The sequence below is a fragment of the Lontra canadensis genome, unplaced genomic scaffold, assembly GCF_010015895.1.
Source record: "Lontra canadensis isolate GAN:19392208 unplaced genomic scaffold, GSC_riverotter_1.0 scaffold57, whole genome shotgun sequence".
Lineage (NCBI taxonomy): Eukaryota > Metazoa > Chordata > Mammalia > Carnivora > Mustelidae > Lontra > Lontra canadensis.
In genome coordinates, this window is record NW_022631051.1 from 8,531,145 (window position 1) to 8,549,633 (window position 18,489).

The window sequence follows — 18,489 nt, forward strand, 5'->3', positions numbered from 1 at the left end:
GGAATGACTTGAGCCCAAGGCAGCTGCTTAAATGACTAAGCCACTCAGGCACCTGTCACTACATTTTTTAGGAGCTTAAAATGTTGTCTCATTATTGTAATCTATATTTGTATATTTTTATTTTTTAAAAGATTTTCTTTATTTATTTGAGAGAGAGTGAGCGAGAGACAGAGCACGAGTTGGGTGAAGGGCAGAGGGAGAAGCACACTCTGGGTTGAGCAGAGAGCCCAACATGGGGCTCCATCCCAGGACTCCCGGATCATGACCTGAGCCGAAGGCAGACACTTAACCAACTGAGCCAACCAGCAGCCCCTGTCATCTATATTTTTTCTTGATAGTAAGAGCCAGTGTTTTGCTTTTGTTTGTTTTATATACAGTTGGTCCTCACTATTAGCAAATTCTGTATTTGTGAATTTACCTACTTAAAATTTATTTGTAACCCATAACCAGTACTCACAGTTACTTGCTGACATGAGCACAGAATAGCAAAAAATTGGAGTTGCCTGATGTGCGTGTTTCCTGCTGAGGTGAAACAGGGTGATACTGCTTTCTTATTTGGGCTGTCATTCTGTAAACAAGTGTCCTTTTCCTTGTCTATTTTTTGCTGCATTTTTCACATTTTTATTTTTTGCTGTTTGTTGGTGATTTCACTGTTTAAAATTGTCCCCAGGTGTCATGCTGAACTGCTGACTAGTGTGCCTAGGTACAAGAAGGCTGTGATTGCCCTACAGAGAAAATGTATGTGTTAGGAGAGCTTCATTCAGACGTGAGTTGCTCTTAGCTGTGCTTTCAGTGTTAATGAATCAATAATACACACTAAAAAGGTGTCTTTAACAGGTACATACAGAAAACAAGGTTATGTATTGATTGGTTGACAAATATTTTGTGACCACAAGCTCCTGTGAATCTTAACCTTGTATTTTCCCTGGGAGCAAGTGGTTAAGAATTTGCTGACGCGGTGTTTCCAGCGACATTGTAGAACATTAACTAGTACAATGACAAGACTGGACTGCAACTGCCATTGTCTTTGTTACCTGTGAGAGCACAGATTCCTTGACCCCTCAGTGCTCAGCCTGGTGCCTGGCACTCTTCAGGTTCTCAATTAGTATGTGAGTGAATGTTTACTTATTGGTTGTTGTTATTTTGTGAATTTATGCTCACTTCTTTTGCCCTAATGCTGATCCAGTGTTTTTCATGTTTGTAGGACTGTGTAGGAATAAAATGTCTTTTATTTTTTTTACAGGTCTGGGATAAAAGTGAAAGTGGGGATTGGCATTGTACTGCTAGCTGGAAGGTTAGTATTTTTACAGTGCTTTTTAAAAAAAATTTAGATGTTTACTATTTATTTGGTATCATCAGTGACTTACTATTCATCTTTGAGAAAATTGTAAAATGTATGATTCTTTTCCTAAAGTATCTTATGCTTTTAACTATTAAAGTAACAGAAATATACTTCAGAAATTTTGAAAGTAGGAAAATGTACAATTTCATAGGATTCTAATATAGATATTTTTAGTATTTAAGTATTTATCACCTACTTTTTCCTTTGTGTGTGTGTGTGTGTGTATATATATATATATATATATATATATATATATTTAAGGAGACTCCACGCCCAGTGTGGAGCCCAGCATAGGGCTTGAACTCATGATGCTGAGATCAAGACCTGAGCTGAGATCAGGAGTCGGACACTTAACTAACTGAGCTACCCAGGCACCCCTGCATATTTTTAATAGTTGTGATATTTTGTACAAGTTCTATTTCTTTTTTTTAGAAACGGCTTTACTGAATTTTACATACCATTAGAGTCATCAATTTTATTTCATTTATTTCCTTTTTTTAAAGCTTTTTTTAAAAACATTTTATTTATTTATTTGACAGAGAGAGACACAGTGAGAGTAAACACAAGCATGGGGAGTGGGAGAGGGAGAAGGAGGCTTCCCTCTGAGCAGGGAGCCTGATGCGGGGCTTGATCCCAGGATCCTGGGATCATGACCTGAGCCGAAGGCAGGCGCTTAACTGACTGAGCCACCCAGATGCCCCTAGAGTCATCAATTTTAAATGAAATAGTTCAACAAATGTCAGTAAATTTATACACTTGTGCACCTGTCACCACAGTCTAGTTTTTATAACGATTTTTTTTAATTTATTTGACAGATGGAGAGAGAGAGAGAGGTCACAAGTAGGCAGAGAGGCAGGCAGAGGGGGAGGGGTAAGCAGGCTCCCTGTTGAGCAGCGACCTCTATGCAGGGGTTGATCCCAGGACCCTGAGATCATGACCTGAGCTGAAGGCAGAGGCTTAACCCACTGAGCCACCCAGGTACCCCCACAGTCTAGTTTTAGAACACTTTCATCAACTCTGAAATTTCCCTTCTGCCTTTTTGGGACCAATCCCCATTCCCCACCGAAGCCCTAGGCAACCACTGAACTATTTAATGTCTTTGAAGTTTTACTTTTTCTAGACATTTCATATAAATGGAATTCTAAAATATGTAATTCTTAATGTATCCTTTCCCTTTTCCTCATGGTTCATTTATGTTGTGGCATGTATTAGTAGTTTGATCTTTTATAAACAATTCGATGGCATTTGCTGCATTCACAATGTTGGTATATCACCTCTATCCAGTTCTGGAACTATATATCACTCCAAAAGGGAACCCTTATTTCTTCCTTTTTAGTTTAACAACTTAGTTCATAAATTCTTTGGTAGGTTTTTAAATCCTCTTAAAAAAACAACAGTAAAACGTAAATATATCATGTTTTCTTCAACTGATGATAGTTAATATAGTTGTTTTCTTTTTATTTTGATGACTATCTCTGTAATCTTTATTTCTTAGTTAGGATGTGCTTTAATGGAAATCTAATGTTTAACAAAATCTCACTGCTCTAGTGCATTTTTTACCTGATAGCCTGTATAAATAAGAACTTAAAATGAAACCAAAAGACTGGACAAAACAAAGGATGAAAAATAAGAGTGCAGAGTGTACTTTTGGATGACATTTACCATGTAGAAGTTATACAGTTAATGAAAGTTCCCTGAGATTGTTGAGTGTGAAAGTGTTAGATATGCAGAAGCATAAAACAAACTTTAGAAACATTATTTGTGTACTGAGGCTCGTTGTCATACTGTGTCTTTACTGGAAAGCACAAATGAAATTCTGTGGATGTGAAATGCTTTAAGACCTATCTGTTCCCTTTTTTTTTTTTTAATTGTTCAACATGAAGAATTGAAGAATAGTAATTTGCCATTTTTCAAATATTAAAGGTAATGCTACTGAGCTTCAAATTGTTTTCTCAGAATACAAGGATTTGTCTTCTCTAAGTTTGATCGCTCATTGCTGCTTTTCCTGGAATAGTCCACTGTCTAGCCAGGTTTTGGAAATGTTTGTTTTATTACTACAGTTTCTATGTACTATTAGGTTTTTGAAGCTAATAATTTTGATTAGTCTTATTTATTTTATTAGGTGGCTGTTTCCTGTAGAGGGAATTTGCAAGTAAAAAAAATGGTGGACTGGTAGATCTTGTTTTTAAACCATGGTTAGGCTAAACTCTGAAGCAAGTCTCTATTAGCACTGGAAGAGGTCAACTTTATCCAGCTGGATTTTTACTTATTAGTAAAATGTTAGAAGGACTTGACTCCAGAACAGCCACAATCCTAAATAGAGAATATCTTCTAAAAGTTAAAAATTTCTAGGACTTAAACTTTTTATTTAAATGTGAAATTAGGGGCTCCTGGGTGTCTCAGTCATTAAGCGTCCGCCTTTGGCTCAGGTCATGATCCCAGAGTCCTTGGGATCGAGCCTGGCATTGGCCTCTCTGCTCAGCGGGAAGCCTGCCTCTCCCTCTCCCCCTGCCGTGTTCCCTCTCTTGCTATGTCTCTCTCTGTCAAATAATAAATAAAAAATAAAAAATAAAAAATAAAATTAAATAGCTTTCTGCTCTTATTGAAGTAAATATATCTCTGGTGTATTTCCTCAAGTAAAATTTTATATGTGTGAAACATGAGTAAAGTCAGCTTTTTGTTTTTTTGTTTTTTTTTTAAATAATTCCTCAGACACATAGTGGATCTGTGTGGCGTGTGACGTGGGCCCATCCTGAATTTGGACAGGTTTTGGCTTCTTGTTCTTTTGACCGAACCGCTGCTGTGTGGGAAGAAATAGTAGGAGAATCAAATGATAAACTTCGAGGACAGAGTCATTGGGTGAGACATTTGTTGGTTTTCAGGGGTTGGGAGGGTAGAATGGGGAGAAGGGTGCATGAGTGTCCAAGGAGCATCAGTCTTTCCAAGAACGCTTCAGGCACTTGATAAGATGTTCCCACTCCTCACTATATTTACTAGTTCCATTTTTTCCCTCTTCCATGTTTTTCTCCTACTTGTTGATTTAATTTTGTCTTGGGCCTGAAGTGGTACTGAGGAACACTAGTGGCATTATTTAATTATAACTTTAATGATGGATCTGTGGTATTTCCTTTGTCATACAGTGAGTGCCCTCTAAAAATCCATTAAAACATTGTTTTTTCTCTTTTGTGGTTACCTTTGCCTCTTATAAAATATATTCTTATCTGTATTTGCTATTTACTCTAGCTCTTCCCTGATTGGATGTTTGAATTTTAACAAGAGTATAGTGTGTATATTGGCCAAACTCCAGAATTGAACTAGATTACCTTTAAGACCCATTGCAATGTTTTCTTTTTCCTCCCTCTTTATTTTTTGTAATAGATAATCAGGTACAAGGTATAAAATGTGAAAGGTATAAATGAGTGTAAACAGTGACAACTTCCTTGTCTTTGGCCACACAGTTTGTTTCCTAGAGGCAACCACCATTATGAATTTTTTCTATATTCTGGATATATTCTCTGCCTTTTTAAGGATATGATTATAGTGTTCTCTTCTCTGTTCCTAATAGTCCTCTTCACCATCCAACGCTAATGTTTGTATGTTGTCAGTACTGCTCTTTTTTTTCTGCTGCACTTTATAAATTGTGGTTTTTACGTATTTAACATGTTAACTATAAATGTACAGTTCAGTAGCATTAATTACATTTACAATGCTGCGTATACATCACCAATATCTATAGCAAAACATCGTCATTCCCAGCATAAGCTCTTTACCATTAAATAGTACCTCCTCCTCCCATTCTCCCGACCCCTGGTAACCTCCTCCTTTCTGTCAATTCAGCTGCTGTAGCTACCTCATACAGTGTTTGTCCTCTGTCTGGCTTATTTCACTAAGCAGAATGTTTTCAGGTCCATCCATGTTGTCACATTTATCAGTTTCACTCCTGTTATGGCTGAATAACATTCCATTGTGTGTATATCCCACGTTTTGTTTATCCGTTGATCTGTAGATAGACTGTTGGGTTCTTCCTCCCTTTTAGCTATTGTACATAATGCTGTAACCGAACTCAAGGGATTTGCCGTTTGGGGTGCATCAAATTGAACACAACCCCAGAAAGTGTTGAAAGCAAAACACTTTTTATTATTTGTTACAAGTAAGGAGACAAGGAGATAGTTTCCAAAGCACGCTTGAGTGGGGTTAGTATAGGAAGCTTTTATTCAGTGTATAGGGGGCAGGGACAGGGAGCTTGCATAAATACTTCAGTTGCACATGCCTAGCATATCAGCATGCTAATACAAAAAACACATGTGTGTTCAAAAAATGGTGGAAAACTCTGCCCATAGAAGATCTTAATATAATGAGCTAAAGGTCAAGGGCTTCTGTGCATGTCCTCAGCTGTAGTACAGCTCAGAGTGGCTCACCTAAGGGTTATGAGGTGAAACACCTAGTCGGGGGTCTCCTTGGCTGGGACTTTCGGTTCTCCAAAACAAAACATATTCTCCCTTGCTTTTATCCCTTCCCCCTTCCCCTTTGCTGATAGCTTTCAGCCTTTTTTTTTTTTTCCTTTGAGCGTTCTTATTTGAGAAAGTTCCCCATTGCATCCTACCTAACTAACATTGCTACCGTGAACATTATTGTACAGATACCTGTTTCAGATTTTGGGTTCAGTTCTTTTGGGTATGTACCTAGGAGTGGAATTGCTGGCTCATATGGTAGTTCTGTGTTTAACTTCTGAGAAACTGCTAAATTGTTTTCCCCAATGGCTATACCATTTTACATTTCCACCAGCAATGCATGAGTGTTCCAGTTTCTCCATGTCCTCACCAATGTTTGCGGTTTTTGTTTTTCTATTGCAGCTGTCTTAATAGGTGTGAAATGGTATCTCTTTGTGGAGGTCTTTCTTCTTCTTCTTCTTCTTCTTCTTTTTTTTTTGCATTTCCCTAATGGTTTGTGATGTTGAACATCTTTTTATGTGCTAATTGGCCATTTGTGTATCTTTTGTAACGTTTTGATTTATAAGAAATACATTTTTCTTATGTGTTTGGTCTTCCTAATACAGTTTCTGACTTACAGCTCTAGGAGTTGTTGATATTTTCTAAATGTTGAAAGTGATGAATGCATCTTTTGCTATATTAATGGGGTGACTTTGGGGGCTGGTAGCCAATGGGGCCAACCATGTGATTAGAGGGGTGAAACTTCAGTCCCACCCCCTAACCTCTGGGGAGGGGAGAGGTGTTGGATGTTGAATTAATTACCAATGGCCAGTGCGTTAATCTGTCATGCCTGTGTAATGAAGTCTCAATAAAAACCCCAAAGAATGTGGGTTCAGAGGGTTTTCGGGTGGGTGAACAGGTGGAGATGTTGGGAGAGTTAGGCCAGAAGAGGACATAGAAGCTTCTCATGCTTTTCCCCTTACTTTACAATTTACATCTCTTCATCTGGCTGCTTCTGAGTTAATATCCTTTTATAATAAATGGTATCTTTTAAGTAGATTGCTTGTCTGCGTTTTGATAACTGTTCATGTTTCTGAAGTGTGGGAAGTCCTACAGGATTGATAATTTGTGGAATCTGATGCTATTTCTGGGTAGATAGTGTCAGAATAGATTTGAATTCAGACAGCCTGTTGCTATGTCAGAATTAGTTGTTGGGGGGGGGTTACCCCCTCTCCAACAGTCCCTGAATTGGCATTGGTACCAGAGTCCTTTACTTTTTTAGGGAGATATCTATTTAAGTCCTTTGCCCATTTTTTAAATTGGGTTGTTTGTTTGTTTTTTGCTGTTGAGTTGTATGTAGTTCTTTATATTTTGGCTATTAGTACCTTCTCAGGTATGATTTGCAAATATTTTCTCCTGTTCTGTGAGTTGCCTTTTCTCTCTCTTGACAGTGTCCTTTGATGCACAAAATTTAAAAATTTTCAGGAAGTCCAATTTATTTTTTTCTTGTTTCCTTTGTTTTTGGTGTCATATTTAAGAAACCATGGCAAATCCAATGTCAAAAAGGCTTTCCCCAAAGTTTTATATTAAGAGTATTAAATTATAGCTTTTTAAAAAAGATTTTATTTGTCAGAGATGAGTGAGAGTGCGCAAACGGGGAGCAGCAGGCAGCGGGAGAAGCAAGCTCCCTGCTGAGCAAGGAGCGTGATTCAGGACCCTGGGATCATAACCTAAGCTGTGGGCAGACACTTAACTGAGCCACCCAGGCATCCCTAAAATTTTAGCACTTACATTTAGGTCTTTTTTTTCCCTTTCCATTTTTATTTAAGTTTTGTATACGGTGTAAAGTAAATGAACAACTTTTTTTTTTTTTTTAAGTAATCTCTACCCCCAGTGCACAAATTCATGACCCTGAGATCAAGAGTCACATGCTTTACCAACTGAGCCAGCCAGGTGCTTCCAACTTTATTCTTTTGTGTGTTAATATCCAGTTTTCCCAGTATCTTTTTTTTTTTTTAAGATTTAAAAAAATTTTTTTTAAATTTATTTGACAGAGATCACAAGTAGGCAGAGAGGCAGGCAGAGAGAAGAAGGGGGAAGCAGGCTCCCTGCTGAGCAGAGAGCCCAATGTGGGGCTCGATGTGGGACTCGATCCCAGAACCCTGGGGTCATGACCTGAGCTGAAGGCAGAGGCTTTAACCCCCTGAGCCACCCAGGTGCCCCCCGCCCCAGTATCTTTTTTTAAGTTATTAAATGTATTATTTGTTTCAGGGGTACAGGTCTGTAATTCATCACAATACATAATACACAGTGCTCACCATAACACATACCCTCCCCCAGTATCTTTTATTGGAATGACTGCTTTTTGTAGAGGCTGCTTTTAGACAACAGGCTTGAACAGTGTAATACAAAGAAAGCAAGGCTGAATACAAACAGGCCCATAAGGGCCACTTACCTCAAAATATCCATAGGCCCTAACTAACCAATGGGCTACTTACAACCTGGCGCAGTTACCAAAAAAGGGAAAACTCCAGAAGTCCCCATACCTCCTGGTCTTCCTCCTTTAAATACAGCCCCCACCCACTGCCTCCTAGCAGATAGTCTCTATGCTGTCCTGCCTGGCACTCCCTTGCACTCCCTTGCACTCCCTTGCAGTGCATTGGATAAATTCCTACACCTACCTCCTTTGTTCTGCGTCTGGTGGATCCTTTCACTGCCTGTTTTTCAGGCTTCTACCCAGTTGGGTTGCTCCACATTTGAGGGCCACCATCAGATTGGGAGAGACGCTTTCCCCTTTGAATGGTCTTGGTGTCCTCATTGAAAATCAATTGACTGTACCTCAGAGTCCACAGTCTCTCATGGTTCATCTCCTGGGTTTTGGAGGGGAGGAGGGTGGGGGGTTGGTTGAGCCTGGTGGTGGGTGTTGTGAAGTGCCCGTATTGCATGGAACACTGGGTGTGGTGCATAAACAGTGCACTGAAAAGAAATTAAAAAAAAAAAAAAAAGAAAAAATGAAATAATGAAAAAAAAATCAATTGACTATATATAGAAAGAAGGTTTATTTTTGGATTGTATTTTGTTCCATTGGCGTATGTGTCTCTCCTTAATGCCAATATCATATTCTTCTGATTACTCCAGGTTTGTAGCTTGCATGCTATTCGCAGTTTTACAATTTTTTTTTTTTTTTTTTTTAAAGATTGATTGTTTGAAATAACCTCTACACCCAGAGTGGGGATCTAACTCACAAGCCTGAGAACTGGAGTCGTCAGCCACGTGCCCTTAACATTTTTTTTTTTTAATGTTGGCAGGGGTTGGTTTAATTGCCTTTTCCCTAGGGAAAAGGCAAACAACTACTTGAGGGGAGGAGAGAAGGGAAATATATATAATTGGAAGGAGTTTTCTAACAGTCAGAAATAGGTTAATTAGTATGGTAGGCTGGGTTGAGGAGTGGTGGCATAGAAAAGATTTTTGTTTGAACTTAGAGGTAAAGGTTTCCCCCATTATATGTATGTAGAACATTCTTAGGAAAACCTTCGTAAGCTGAAATGGCCATAAAGTAGAGAATCAGTTAGCACTAACTTACATGGAAGAATTTTTGAGTGTTCCTGAGCCAAAAAATAACCTCTTTTAGGCTTTTCTGATGCCTTAAGACACACTTTGCTAATGTTAGCACTACATAAATCAAGATAAAGCACAGATGCTTGCAGACACAGTTCAAAGCTCTTGAGGCTTGATGCTGAGATGCTGTGTAGGTCCCAGGGAAGGAGCTGGGTGGTGCCATTCTTATACATGAGGGTGCTTGCTGCCTCTAAAGACTTGTAAAACAAATGACAATGCTATTTTCTCTTGTCGCAGAAGCAGGGGTCCTCTTCAGATTTCTTTTGGTTAGCAAGAAAGGTACTAAAATAGGTCTTTGTAAAAGCAAAGTGCTGTAACATAAACCTTTGAAAAGTAGGGGATATCTGTATATTTATTTGTATTTAGTTAAATCAGCTGTCATTAATGCTTTTAATATTTCAGCAGTTGTATTGGTATTGATTATTTAGTGGTGTTCGTAGACAGATGTTTGCAAGGATATAATCTTTGGAGTTTTATGTGCTCTTTTTCTACTATTGAGACTTCTTAAGATGTATTTTAGTAACCATAGACAATAAAGTGCTGATTTCTAAATTTTGTTGATATTTTCAGTCAGAAATCTAGATGCCAGAAAGTAGCTTGAAAATGCTCTGTTGGCATTCTCTAATTATCACAATGCCAGCTTTGTACCATTCTCTTGGTCTCTGGTCTCTAGTAAACGCCTTCTCTCTTAAAGTGGTTGGTGGTGATCCAAGTAGGGCTAACTGGCATTTATGTTTAAAGGAAGAAGTTGCATGCTTTCCATTTTACTGTTAAAGAATCTTAATTCATGTAACTTACTGCTTGCAGCATACTGTGCAAAACAAAACTACCTATATTAAAATTCAAACAGTTTGTAGTTTAGTGACTGGTCTGCTTATGGGAGAGTCCTTGCACTCTTAATAAAGTTAGAATTTCTAAGGCAAACTTTTTTTCTACCTTAAAGGTAATAATTAATTATAGGTCACTAATTTGTTACGGATTGCCAACTGTGTATGTGGTATTTTGCTGTGGAGGAAATTGAGACCCAGGTGGTTTTAAAATAACTTATTCAAGGTTATATACCTAGTAAAATGGCAGTGGGATTTTAGAACCCATGTTCTTTCTACTCTACCATCCTTCCTTTTTATATGTAAATAATTTTTTTTTCAGGTTAAGAGGACAACTCTAGTGGATAGCAGAACATCTGTTACCGATGTGAAATTTGCTCCTAAACACATGGGCCTTATGTTAGCAACCTGTTCGGCAGATGGTATAGTAAGAATATATGAGGCGCCAGATGTTATGAATCTCAGCCAGTGGTCTCTGCAGCACGAGATTTCATGTAAGCTAAGCTGTAGTTGTATTTCTTGGAACCCTTCAAGGTAAGCTTACACAGAAAACCTGATAATATAATCCTAGTAAAGCAAATTAGTAATTTTTAAGCTAAGCATTTGATGGGTTAATTTCCTTAAAATATTTTCTTAGTCATGTTTATTATTTTTAAAAATACATGTTATGTAGAATAAAAATTCTCTTTAATCTGCCCTCACCCTGTTAGGTCTCTTGTCCCCTATTTTTATTCCATAGAAGAAGCCAGCCATTGTAAATATTTGGGTGTACAACTTCTGGGCTTTTTCCATGTATATACAAATAAATACTCAATGTGTTTTTAAATACACAAATATAGGCAACATGTACATATACTATCCTGTGAAGGTAGACCAGAACACACAGACATGTATAGACATATATTCTCCTTACTTGAAATTTGTTTTTTCCATTTACAAATATATTGTGGGTATTTCCCAGTGTATTAGTATATATATATCTAGTCTTAACATTGTTTTTTTAACTGCTATACTACATCATAGTTGCTTTTTTTTTTTTTAAGATTTTATTTATTTATGAGAGAGAGCATGAGTGGGTGGGAGGGGCAGAGAGAGAGAGAAAGAAGCAGACTCTTGCTGAGCAGGGAGCCTGACATTGGGATCGATCCCAGGATCCTGGAATCATGATCTGACCCAAAGACAGACCCTTAAGCAACTGAGCCACCCAGGTGCTCCTCATAGTTGCTTTCTATTAAGTTATTTTTAACTTAATAGAAAGTTATTTTTTAAAAATTAAAAGAATAATGAATTACTTGGTAGAGAAAAAAATTTCATGGGCACCTGGTTGGCCCACCCTCCCCCACCACGGTCTTGCTTTCTCTCTCAAATAAGTAAAATCTTTAAAAAGAAAAGAAAAAGAACAATTTCAAATCTAGAAGAGTACAAAATGAAAGGTTGAAAGTTCCCCTACCTGCTAAAAAAGCCCTCCATAGTTCTGATTTTAGATTTTAACTCTGCCAGTTGCTATTGTATTTTTTTAATTTAAAAAAATTTTTTTTAAGGATTTTGTTTTTAAGTAATATCTACACCCAGTATGGGGCTTGAACCCACAGCCCCAAAATCAAGAGTTACATGCTCTCCCAACTGAGCCAGCCTGGCACTCCAGTTGCTATTATATTTATAAATGATTTACTTATGCCTCAGGTTCTTGCTATGTTAGCTTTAAACAGTACCTATACTCACTATAAGAAAGATGAATTTAGTACATTTACAAAAGCTTTCCATTTCTCAAGGTATGAGTAGATATCTCCCTTTTTTTTTTTTTTTTTTTTTGGTTAAGATTTTAAGTAATTTCTACCTCCAACGTGGAGCCGAATTTACAACCCTGAGGTCAAGAGTTGCATGCTTCACCAACGGAGCCACCTGGTTAGAGAGATCTTATTTGTGGGAATGTCGATGATGGTTTTTTAGATATATTGGTAATTATCAGAATTTCAGATAATGTATCCATTTTCAACTTAGTGATTTGTCAGTTTTTAGATTAGATGTGGACTCACCTGTTTTTTTTTTTTTTTAAACAAATTAGCTTATTTTGCTTATACCTCTCATTCATCTATTTTCTAATATTTTGTTACGTTGCTTATAACTGGCAAGGGGACAGCTGAGTATTTTACTCCTTGGGGAGCTATGGGATTGGTTTCCCATGAGCCTTTGATCACATTTTTGTCAACTAATAAATACTTAACCTTATTTTATGAGTGTTTGTGTTTAAAGATACCTTACTAGCGTATGTTGCTGATTCGTTAACATTGATCTCTGCCAACAGCCTTAAAAATCATGCCTTAACAAAGCTTATCTAATACAGTATTTTCTCCATAAGGTATATCATAGCCTTTTTGCTAAGCTTAGAAACACTAGACTGTACTTCAGTACCACATTTGGGGACCATTTTAAAAAAAGAAATCACCAACCCACCACAAAAATGCAAAAAGCGTGGTGGTAGATAGAGTGCAACACTTGTTTTCAGTGTGAGAGCTGAAATAAGAAGGCAGAACCTTACCTTGTTTGACCTCAGCATGGAACATGTAGGTCGGATGATTCATTTTTTGCAGAGCCGCTCCAGATATGTTCATGAGTTGACCGTGAAAGCCCCAAGTATTGGATTTTGGGGGTTACAAAAAATTTTAGTAAGCAGGCCAGTTTACAAATAAAGAACCTGCAAATGATAAGGATTGGCTGTATCTACTTTCTCAGAGATCATTTGTATACCTTGGTCTTTATTTTCATGCATCTTGGTTTCCTTGTGTGTTAGTCTTTGCTTGTTTTTTTGTAGTTACGAACAAGAGAGTAGTATTTATAGCTAGGAACCGGTATTGGTATTTTTCTACTGTTAGGTGCTCTGTTTTCTTAGTAGCACACTCTTTTACCTAGGGCTTGGCTGAGTTTCAACTGAGTAGGTAGAGTGTGTTGACAAAATTTCCTTGTAGGGAGTATAAACCAAGGGAACTGGTGGGCTGGGGTACTTCTGAATTTCAGGAGGACTTGACTTTGGGGATGGAGCACCTTAGTTTTTGTTTCTTCTTGTCCCTCTCTCTGCCACTTTTAGAGTGCTGTAAAGCTCTATTAAAGAACTAAACCTTTTTTTTTTTAATTACCACATTCTGTTTTCAGCTTTATGAGGTTGGCAGATGACAAGGTCAGAGGTTTAAGGAGTCATGTTCATAAGGATATTACTTAATCTGGATGAGGGAGGCAAAGGAAATCAGTATTGAGGTAACTAGGCATAGAAATTAAAAAAAAATTCAACCTTCAGTAGAGGTCATGCTTTTATTATCTTTTGCCCTTTTAACAGACTTTATTTATTTATTTATTTTTAAAAGATTTTATTTATTTATTTGACAGACAGAGATCTCAAGTAGGCAGAGAGAGAGGAGGAAGCAGGCTCCCTGCGGAGCAGTGAGCCCCATGCGGGGCTCGATTCCAGGACCCTGGGATCATGACCTGAGCTGAAGGCCGAGGCTTTAACACACTGAGCCACCCAGGCGCCCCTCTTTTGCCTTTTTAAAAATGAAGTTGACCACAAATGAATCTAAAGAGCAGAATGACATGTGGGGAGCATGCCTTCTTGAGGGCTGATCTTTTTCTGCTTTTCTTCCTTCTGTCAGGGTTTCTTCTTTTTGTACAAAGCACTTAAAATCCTTTTGCCATGAATTGGTTGCCATAGGATTACTTTTCATTTTATAGTTAATGACCAAATCTTTCAGGAAGAAAAATTCTTAAGACCTCCTGGCGGTCTTTTTTTTTTTTTTTTTTTTAACTCTACTGAATGCTTGAAACCTTTTGGGAGAAGAGCTACTTTTTTTTTTTTTTTTTTTAAATCATTTATTTATTTTAGAGAGAGCACACGAAAGAGATTGTGCACGAGCAGGAGGAGGGACAGAGGGAGAAGGAGAGAGAGAATCTCAAGCAGACTCAGTGATGAGTGCAGAGCCCGACATAGAGCTCGATCTCATGACCCGAGCCAAAAAATCATGAGTCTGTTGCTTACCCTTGAGTTACTAGACGCCCCAAGAATTACTGTCTATTAGCAAAAGGATGGTATCATTTGTCCCCATGTTGAGCATTCTCAAGGACATACCTTTCCAAGGTGTGGCTGTGTCAGATGTATGGCAGGGATCTAGTCATGGTAGTGACATGCTTATTTGTGGGTTGTAGAGCTGTTTGATGCCAGGTTTTTCTAATTCTCTGAATTAGATGTATATTAACTTGATAATTATGTAAAAAAGTTTTTACTTTTCATTTCTAGCTCTCGTGCTCATTCCCCCATGATAGCTGTAGGAAGTGATGACAGTAGTCCAAATGCAATGGCCAAGGTTCAGATTTTCGAGTATAATGAAAATACCAGGTGAGTACTGCTTTGGTTTTAATTAGTGTCCCAAATTGCATTTAATTTTTAAAAATGTTATTTCTTTATCCATTCATTGAAGTATGCATGATTCATTACCTATTTACTAATTCCTGTGCTATGCCAAGTTCTGTGCTAGGCTCTGATAATATAAAATTAAATGGTATAGAGGAGAAGGTGACTGATTTTCCAGTATGTACCATCTTGCTGGGAAAACAAACAAAAATATTAAAGTGATGATGAATTTTATAAACTGGGAAAATTGGGGTGTTACGGGTTTACTATACCTAGGGGGGAGAGGGCCAGGAAGGTTCTCCAGACAGAACTTATGGGATGAGTAAAAGTTAGCCAAAGAGGGCAAAACGTTCCAAATGGAGAAAACTACAAATGATAAGGTACGTGAACAAGAGAGAACCAATATATTTTTATTGTAGTTGAAATGTAATAGGCAAAAAGGAGTGTGGTGAGAAATAAAGCTTAGATCTGTGAGACCTAGTGTTCCATGTTTAGATTTTATTTTATGGGAAATGAGAAGCCATTGAAAGATTTTTGAGTTGGGGAATGATGGGCTTGCATTGTAGTTTAACTCTTCCATAGGTATGGAAAGTATTTTTGAGGGCAGAGGTTGAGGTGGGAGATTGTAGTGGCTTTGGGATAGAGTAGTGGCAATGGGGATGGAGAGAAGTAGGCAGTTGGAGAATAAATTAAATGGTATCAATAGGATCTGATGACTGGATGTAGAAGGTGAAGAATCGGGGAAGCTTTTGAGATGACTTTCAAGGTTCTGGCTTAATAGTTCAATGGATGGTATGTAATTTCTTGAAATAAGGACATCTGGAAATAAGACAGATTTGAGTAGAGTATAGCAGCACATGATGGAAAATTTATGTTGGGTCATGTTGTGATACTTGCAACACCTCTTCGAGCTGTAAAGAGGTGTATTCAGAGTCTTACAGGAAAAGAGGGCACACATCAGTTGATCAAGTGGGCTTCACATGTGCTAGACAACAGTCTTGAGTTGAGGAACCAGCTATTGGGCAGGGCCAGAAGCAGAAAAGAACAACTAGAGTTTTTCCCTTATCTGTAGGGGATATGTTCCAAGACCCCCCAGTGGCTCCCTGAAACCTGAAATAGTATAAAATTGTATATACTCTATTTTTTTCTATACATACATACCTATGATAAAGTTTATAAGTTAGGCAGAGTATGAGATTAACAATAGTAGCTAGTAGTAACATGTAAGAATTGAAATAATACACTGTACATAAAAATTATATGAATGTAGTCTTTCTCAAAATATCTTACTGTGTTGGACTCACACTTCTTCCTGTGATGATGTGAGATGATAATGTGATGAGATGGAGGAAGGGGAATGGTGTACACCTGTGATGTAGCGTTAGGCTACTGCTGACCTGATGATGATGTATCAGGAGGATCATCTTCTGGATGGCAGTTTGATTGTGGGTAACAAACTGTGAGAAGCAAGACTGGCTAAGGAGGGGACCACTAATTCCTTTGGGCTCTGCAATTCAGAATGTTACTAGGGTTTTTGCAGAGTTCTTATACCAGCTCTCTAACTTCCCAGATTATTGATTTATTCAGAGAGTCTCTGCTTACACAGTGTTGTCCAGTAGAACTTGCTGTGCGGATGGAACTGCCCCATGCCTGTACCAGCTAACGTAGTGGCCACTAGCCACATGCAGCTGTGGAAGCTCAGAATGTGTTACTACAGCGGTAGAACTGCATTTGTTTATTTTTATAAATTTAAATTTAGATAGGCACATGTGGCTAGTGGTTGCAGTATTGGCCAGCATAGTTCTAGATTATAGGAACCTTCCTCTAGAACTTTTGAGGCTTTTGTAACCTTTTAAGCTACTAAAGCTATGAACAATATTAATAGCACATTGTTTTTTTTAATAAACATTTCTTAAAAGATTTTATTTGTTTATTCATGAGAGGCAGAGGGAGAAGCAGGCTCCCCACCGAGCAAGGAGGCTGATGTGCTGGGATCATGACCTGAGCCGAATGTAGACACTTAACCTACTGAGCCACCCAGATGCCCTCTAAACATTTTTTTTGATTAACATATAATGTATTATTTGCCCCAGGGGTACAGGTCTGTGAATCATCAGGCTTACACATTTCATAGCACTCACCATAGCACATACCTTCCCCAGTGTCCATAACCCTATCCCTAACCCCCCACTCCCTGCCCTATAAACATTTTTTAAAAAGATGTATTTGAGAGTGAGAGAGCGTGCACATGCATGACAGGGGAGGGGTAGAGGAAGAGAATCCCAAGCAGACTCTGCTGAGCATGGAGTCTGATGCAGGGCCCAATGCCATGGCAGAGATCATGACTTAAACCAAAACCAAGAGTTGGACGCTTAACCGACTGAGCCACCCAGGTACCCCTAATAGCATATTTTAAAGAGGCTTCATGAAGAGTTAATACTGTTAAAGTAATTTCTTTCAGCCTTAGCTGAACAGAATGAGTTTGGAGGCATAAATCGAAAATTTAATAGGGGGACCACTTCTAAAACATAGGAGAATGAAAAGTACTTCATAAATAATATTTGAATAAAGGGATAAGAACTTCTAGTTAGTTCTGAAAGAAAATACAGAGCAGATAGAAAAGAACCTAAAACTTAAACGAATTCAGTGATAAAGATAACGGAATGAATCTCTTATCTAGTAGAAGGAATCTAGATTAGGAGCCGGATTTCCTGCATTATCTCCTATAACAAGGAGCCTGGCAGCAGAGCAGTTCTGGGGTCAGTTAAGCAGCTCACTTGGTGCAGTGGCCTTGGTATTTTCCTTTTTTTTTTGTTTTTTGTTTTTTGTTTTTTGCTGTCATGCTTAGTGTGTGGTGACAGCTCCCTCTTAGATCACAAGAGCCTTTCTAGGTTTTCACATGGAAATACAAAGAAGGGCATTTGCTTTCATGTTTCTTTATATTAGGGAGAGAGAATATTTTCTGAAAGCGTCTTAGCAGGCTTTTTCACTGGGTCCCCTGGCCAGAATTGGGTCACTTACCATGCTTTAGATGCAAGGGAGTCAAACAGTAAGGCCTGGTATTTTCTACATATGACCGGGAAGTGGCATTGGGTAGGTAAAGGTGTCTTGTGTGTGAGTGTGTGAGGGATTGACTTAGGAAGTTATCAGACCTTTAAGTTCACCCATTTTTGGATTTTTTTGGTCTGGTTCTTTGAAGCAAGAGTTGTTCAAAGGTTCTTATATAGATTGAACCTGTTAACATAGAGTGATAGTGGACTATGTAGCATGCAGTGATGAATACCTAGTTGATCTTCCTGTAAGTAATAATATCATTTAGTACACAGGAGACATTTGTCAAATTAACCAGTATTGGATATTTTTATTTCTTTGGTGAATGAAAATATTAAGAAAGACCTGGTCTTCATAGTGATGTAAGTGCCTGCCTTTATATAAGGCATTTTCACATATTTTATGAAATTCAGATTCTAACAATCATCTTATGAGTAGGGTAGGTAGCTTATATTAGCACCATTTTATAAATGAAGAAACAGATCAGCAAGGTAAAATGATTTGTCTAATATCAAACAGAAGTCAGGAGTAGAAGAGTAGAAGTAGCAAGGCTGTGGATTAGATTACTCAGGGTGAGCAATATAGGGTGAGGAGAGGTTAAGGAAAGAACAATGAGGCATGTCCTGGCTTGGAGACATTTGAGAAAAATGTTAGGGTGAAAAGAAGGCCAAGCATAGAATGTTGAGAACACTAGTATTTCAGAGGAGGGTAAGGTAGGTGCCTCTCTCTGACTCCTCTTACACTCAGGGTTCTGTGCTTCACTTCTGTTCCTGATATTCAATTGATGACATAGAAAAATGGAATAGTCTCCTTCATTGTTTT

The 18,489-nt window shown here is 38.1% G+C and overlaps 1 protein-coding gene across 2 annotated transcripts in view; it reads left to right on the forward strand.

The window, feature by feature from the left end:
* SEH1L (SEH1 like nucleoporin) overlaps positions 1-18,489 on the forward strand; it is a 28,558-nt gene that overhangs the window by 3,201 nt on the left and 6,868 nt on the right. For both annotated transcript variants that reach the window (XM_032875823.1, XM_032875824.1), the window contains exons 2-5: positions 1,244-1,294; positions 4,055-4,201; positions 10,540-10,751; positions 14,503-14,601. In XM_032875823.1, the coding sequence (XP_032731714.1) occupies positions 1,244-1,294; positions 4,055-4,201; positions 10,540-10,751; positions 14,503-14,601 (509 nt within the window). The remainder of the gene's footprint in view (positions 1-1,243; positions 1,295-4,054; positions 4,202-10,539; positions 10,752-14,502; positions 14,602-18,489) is intronic.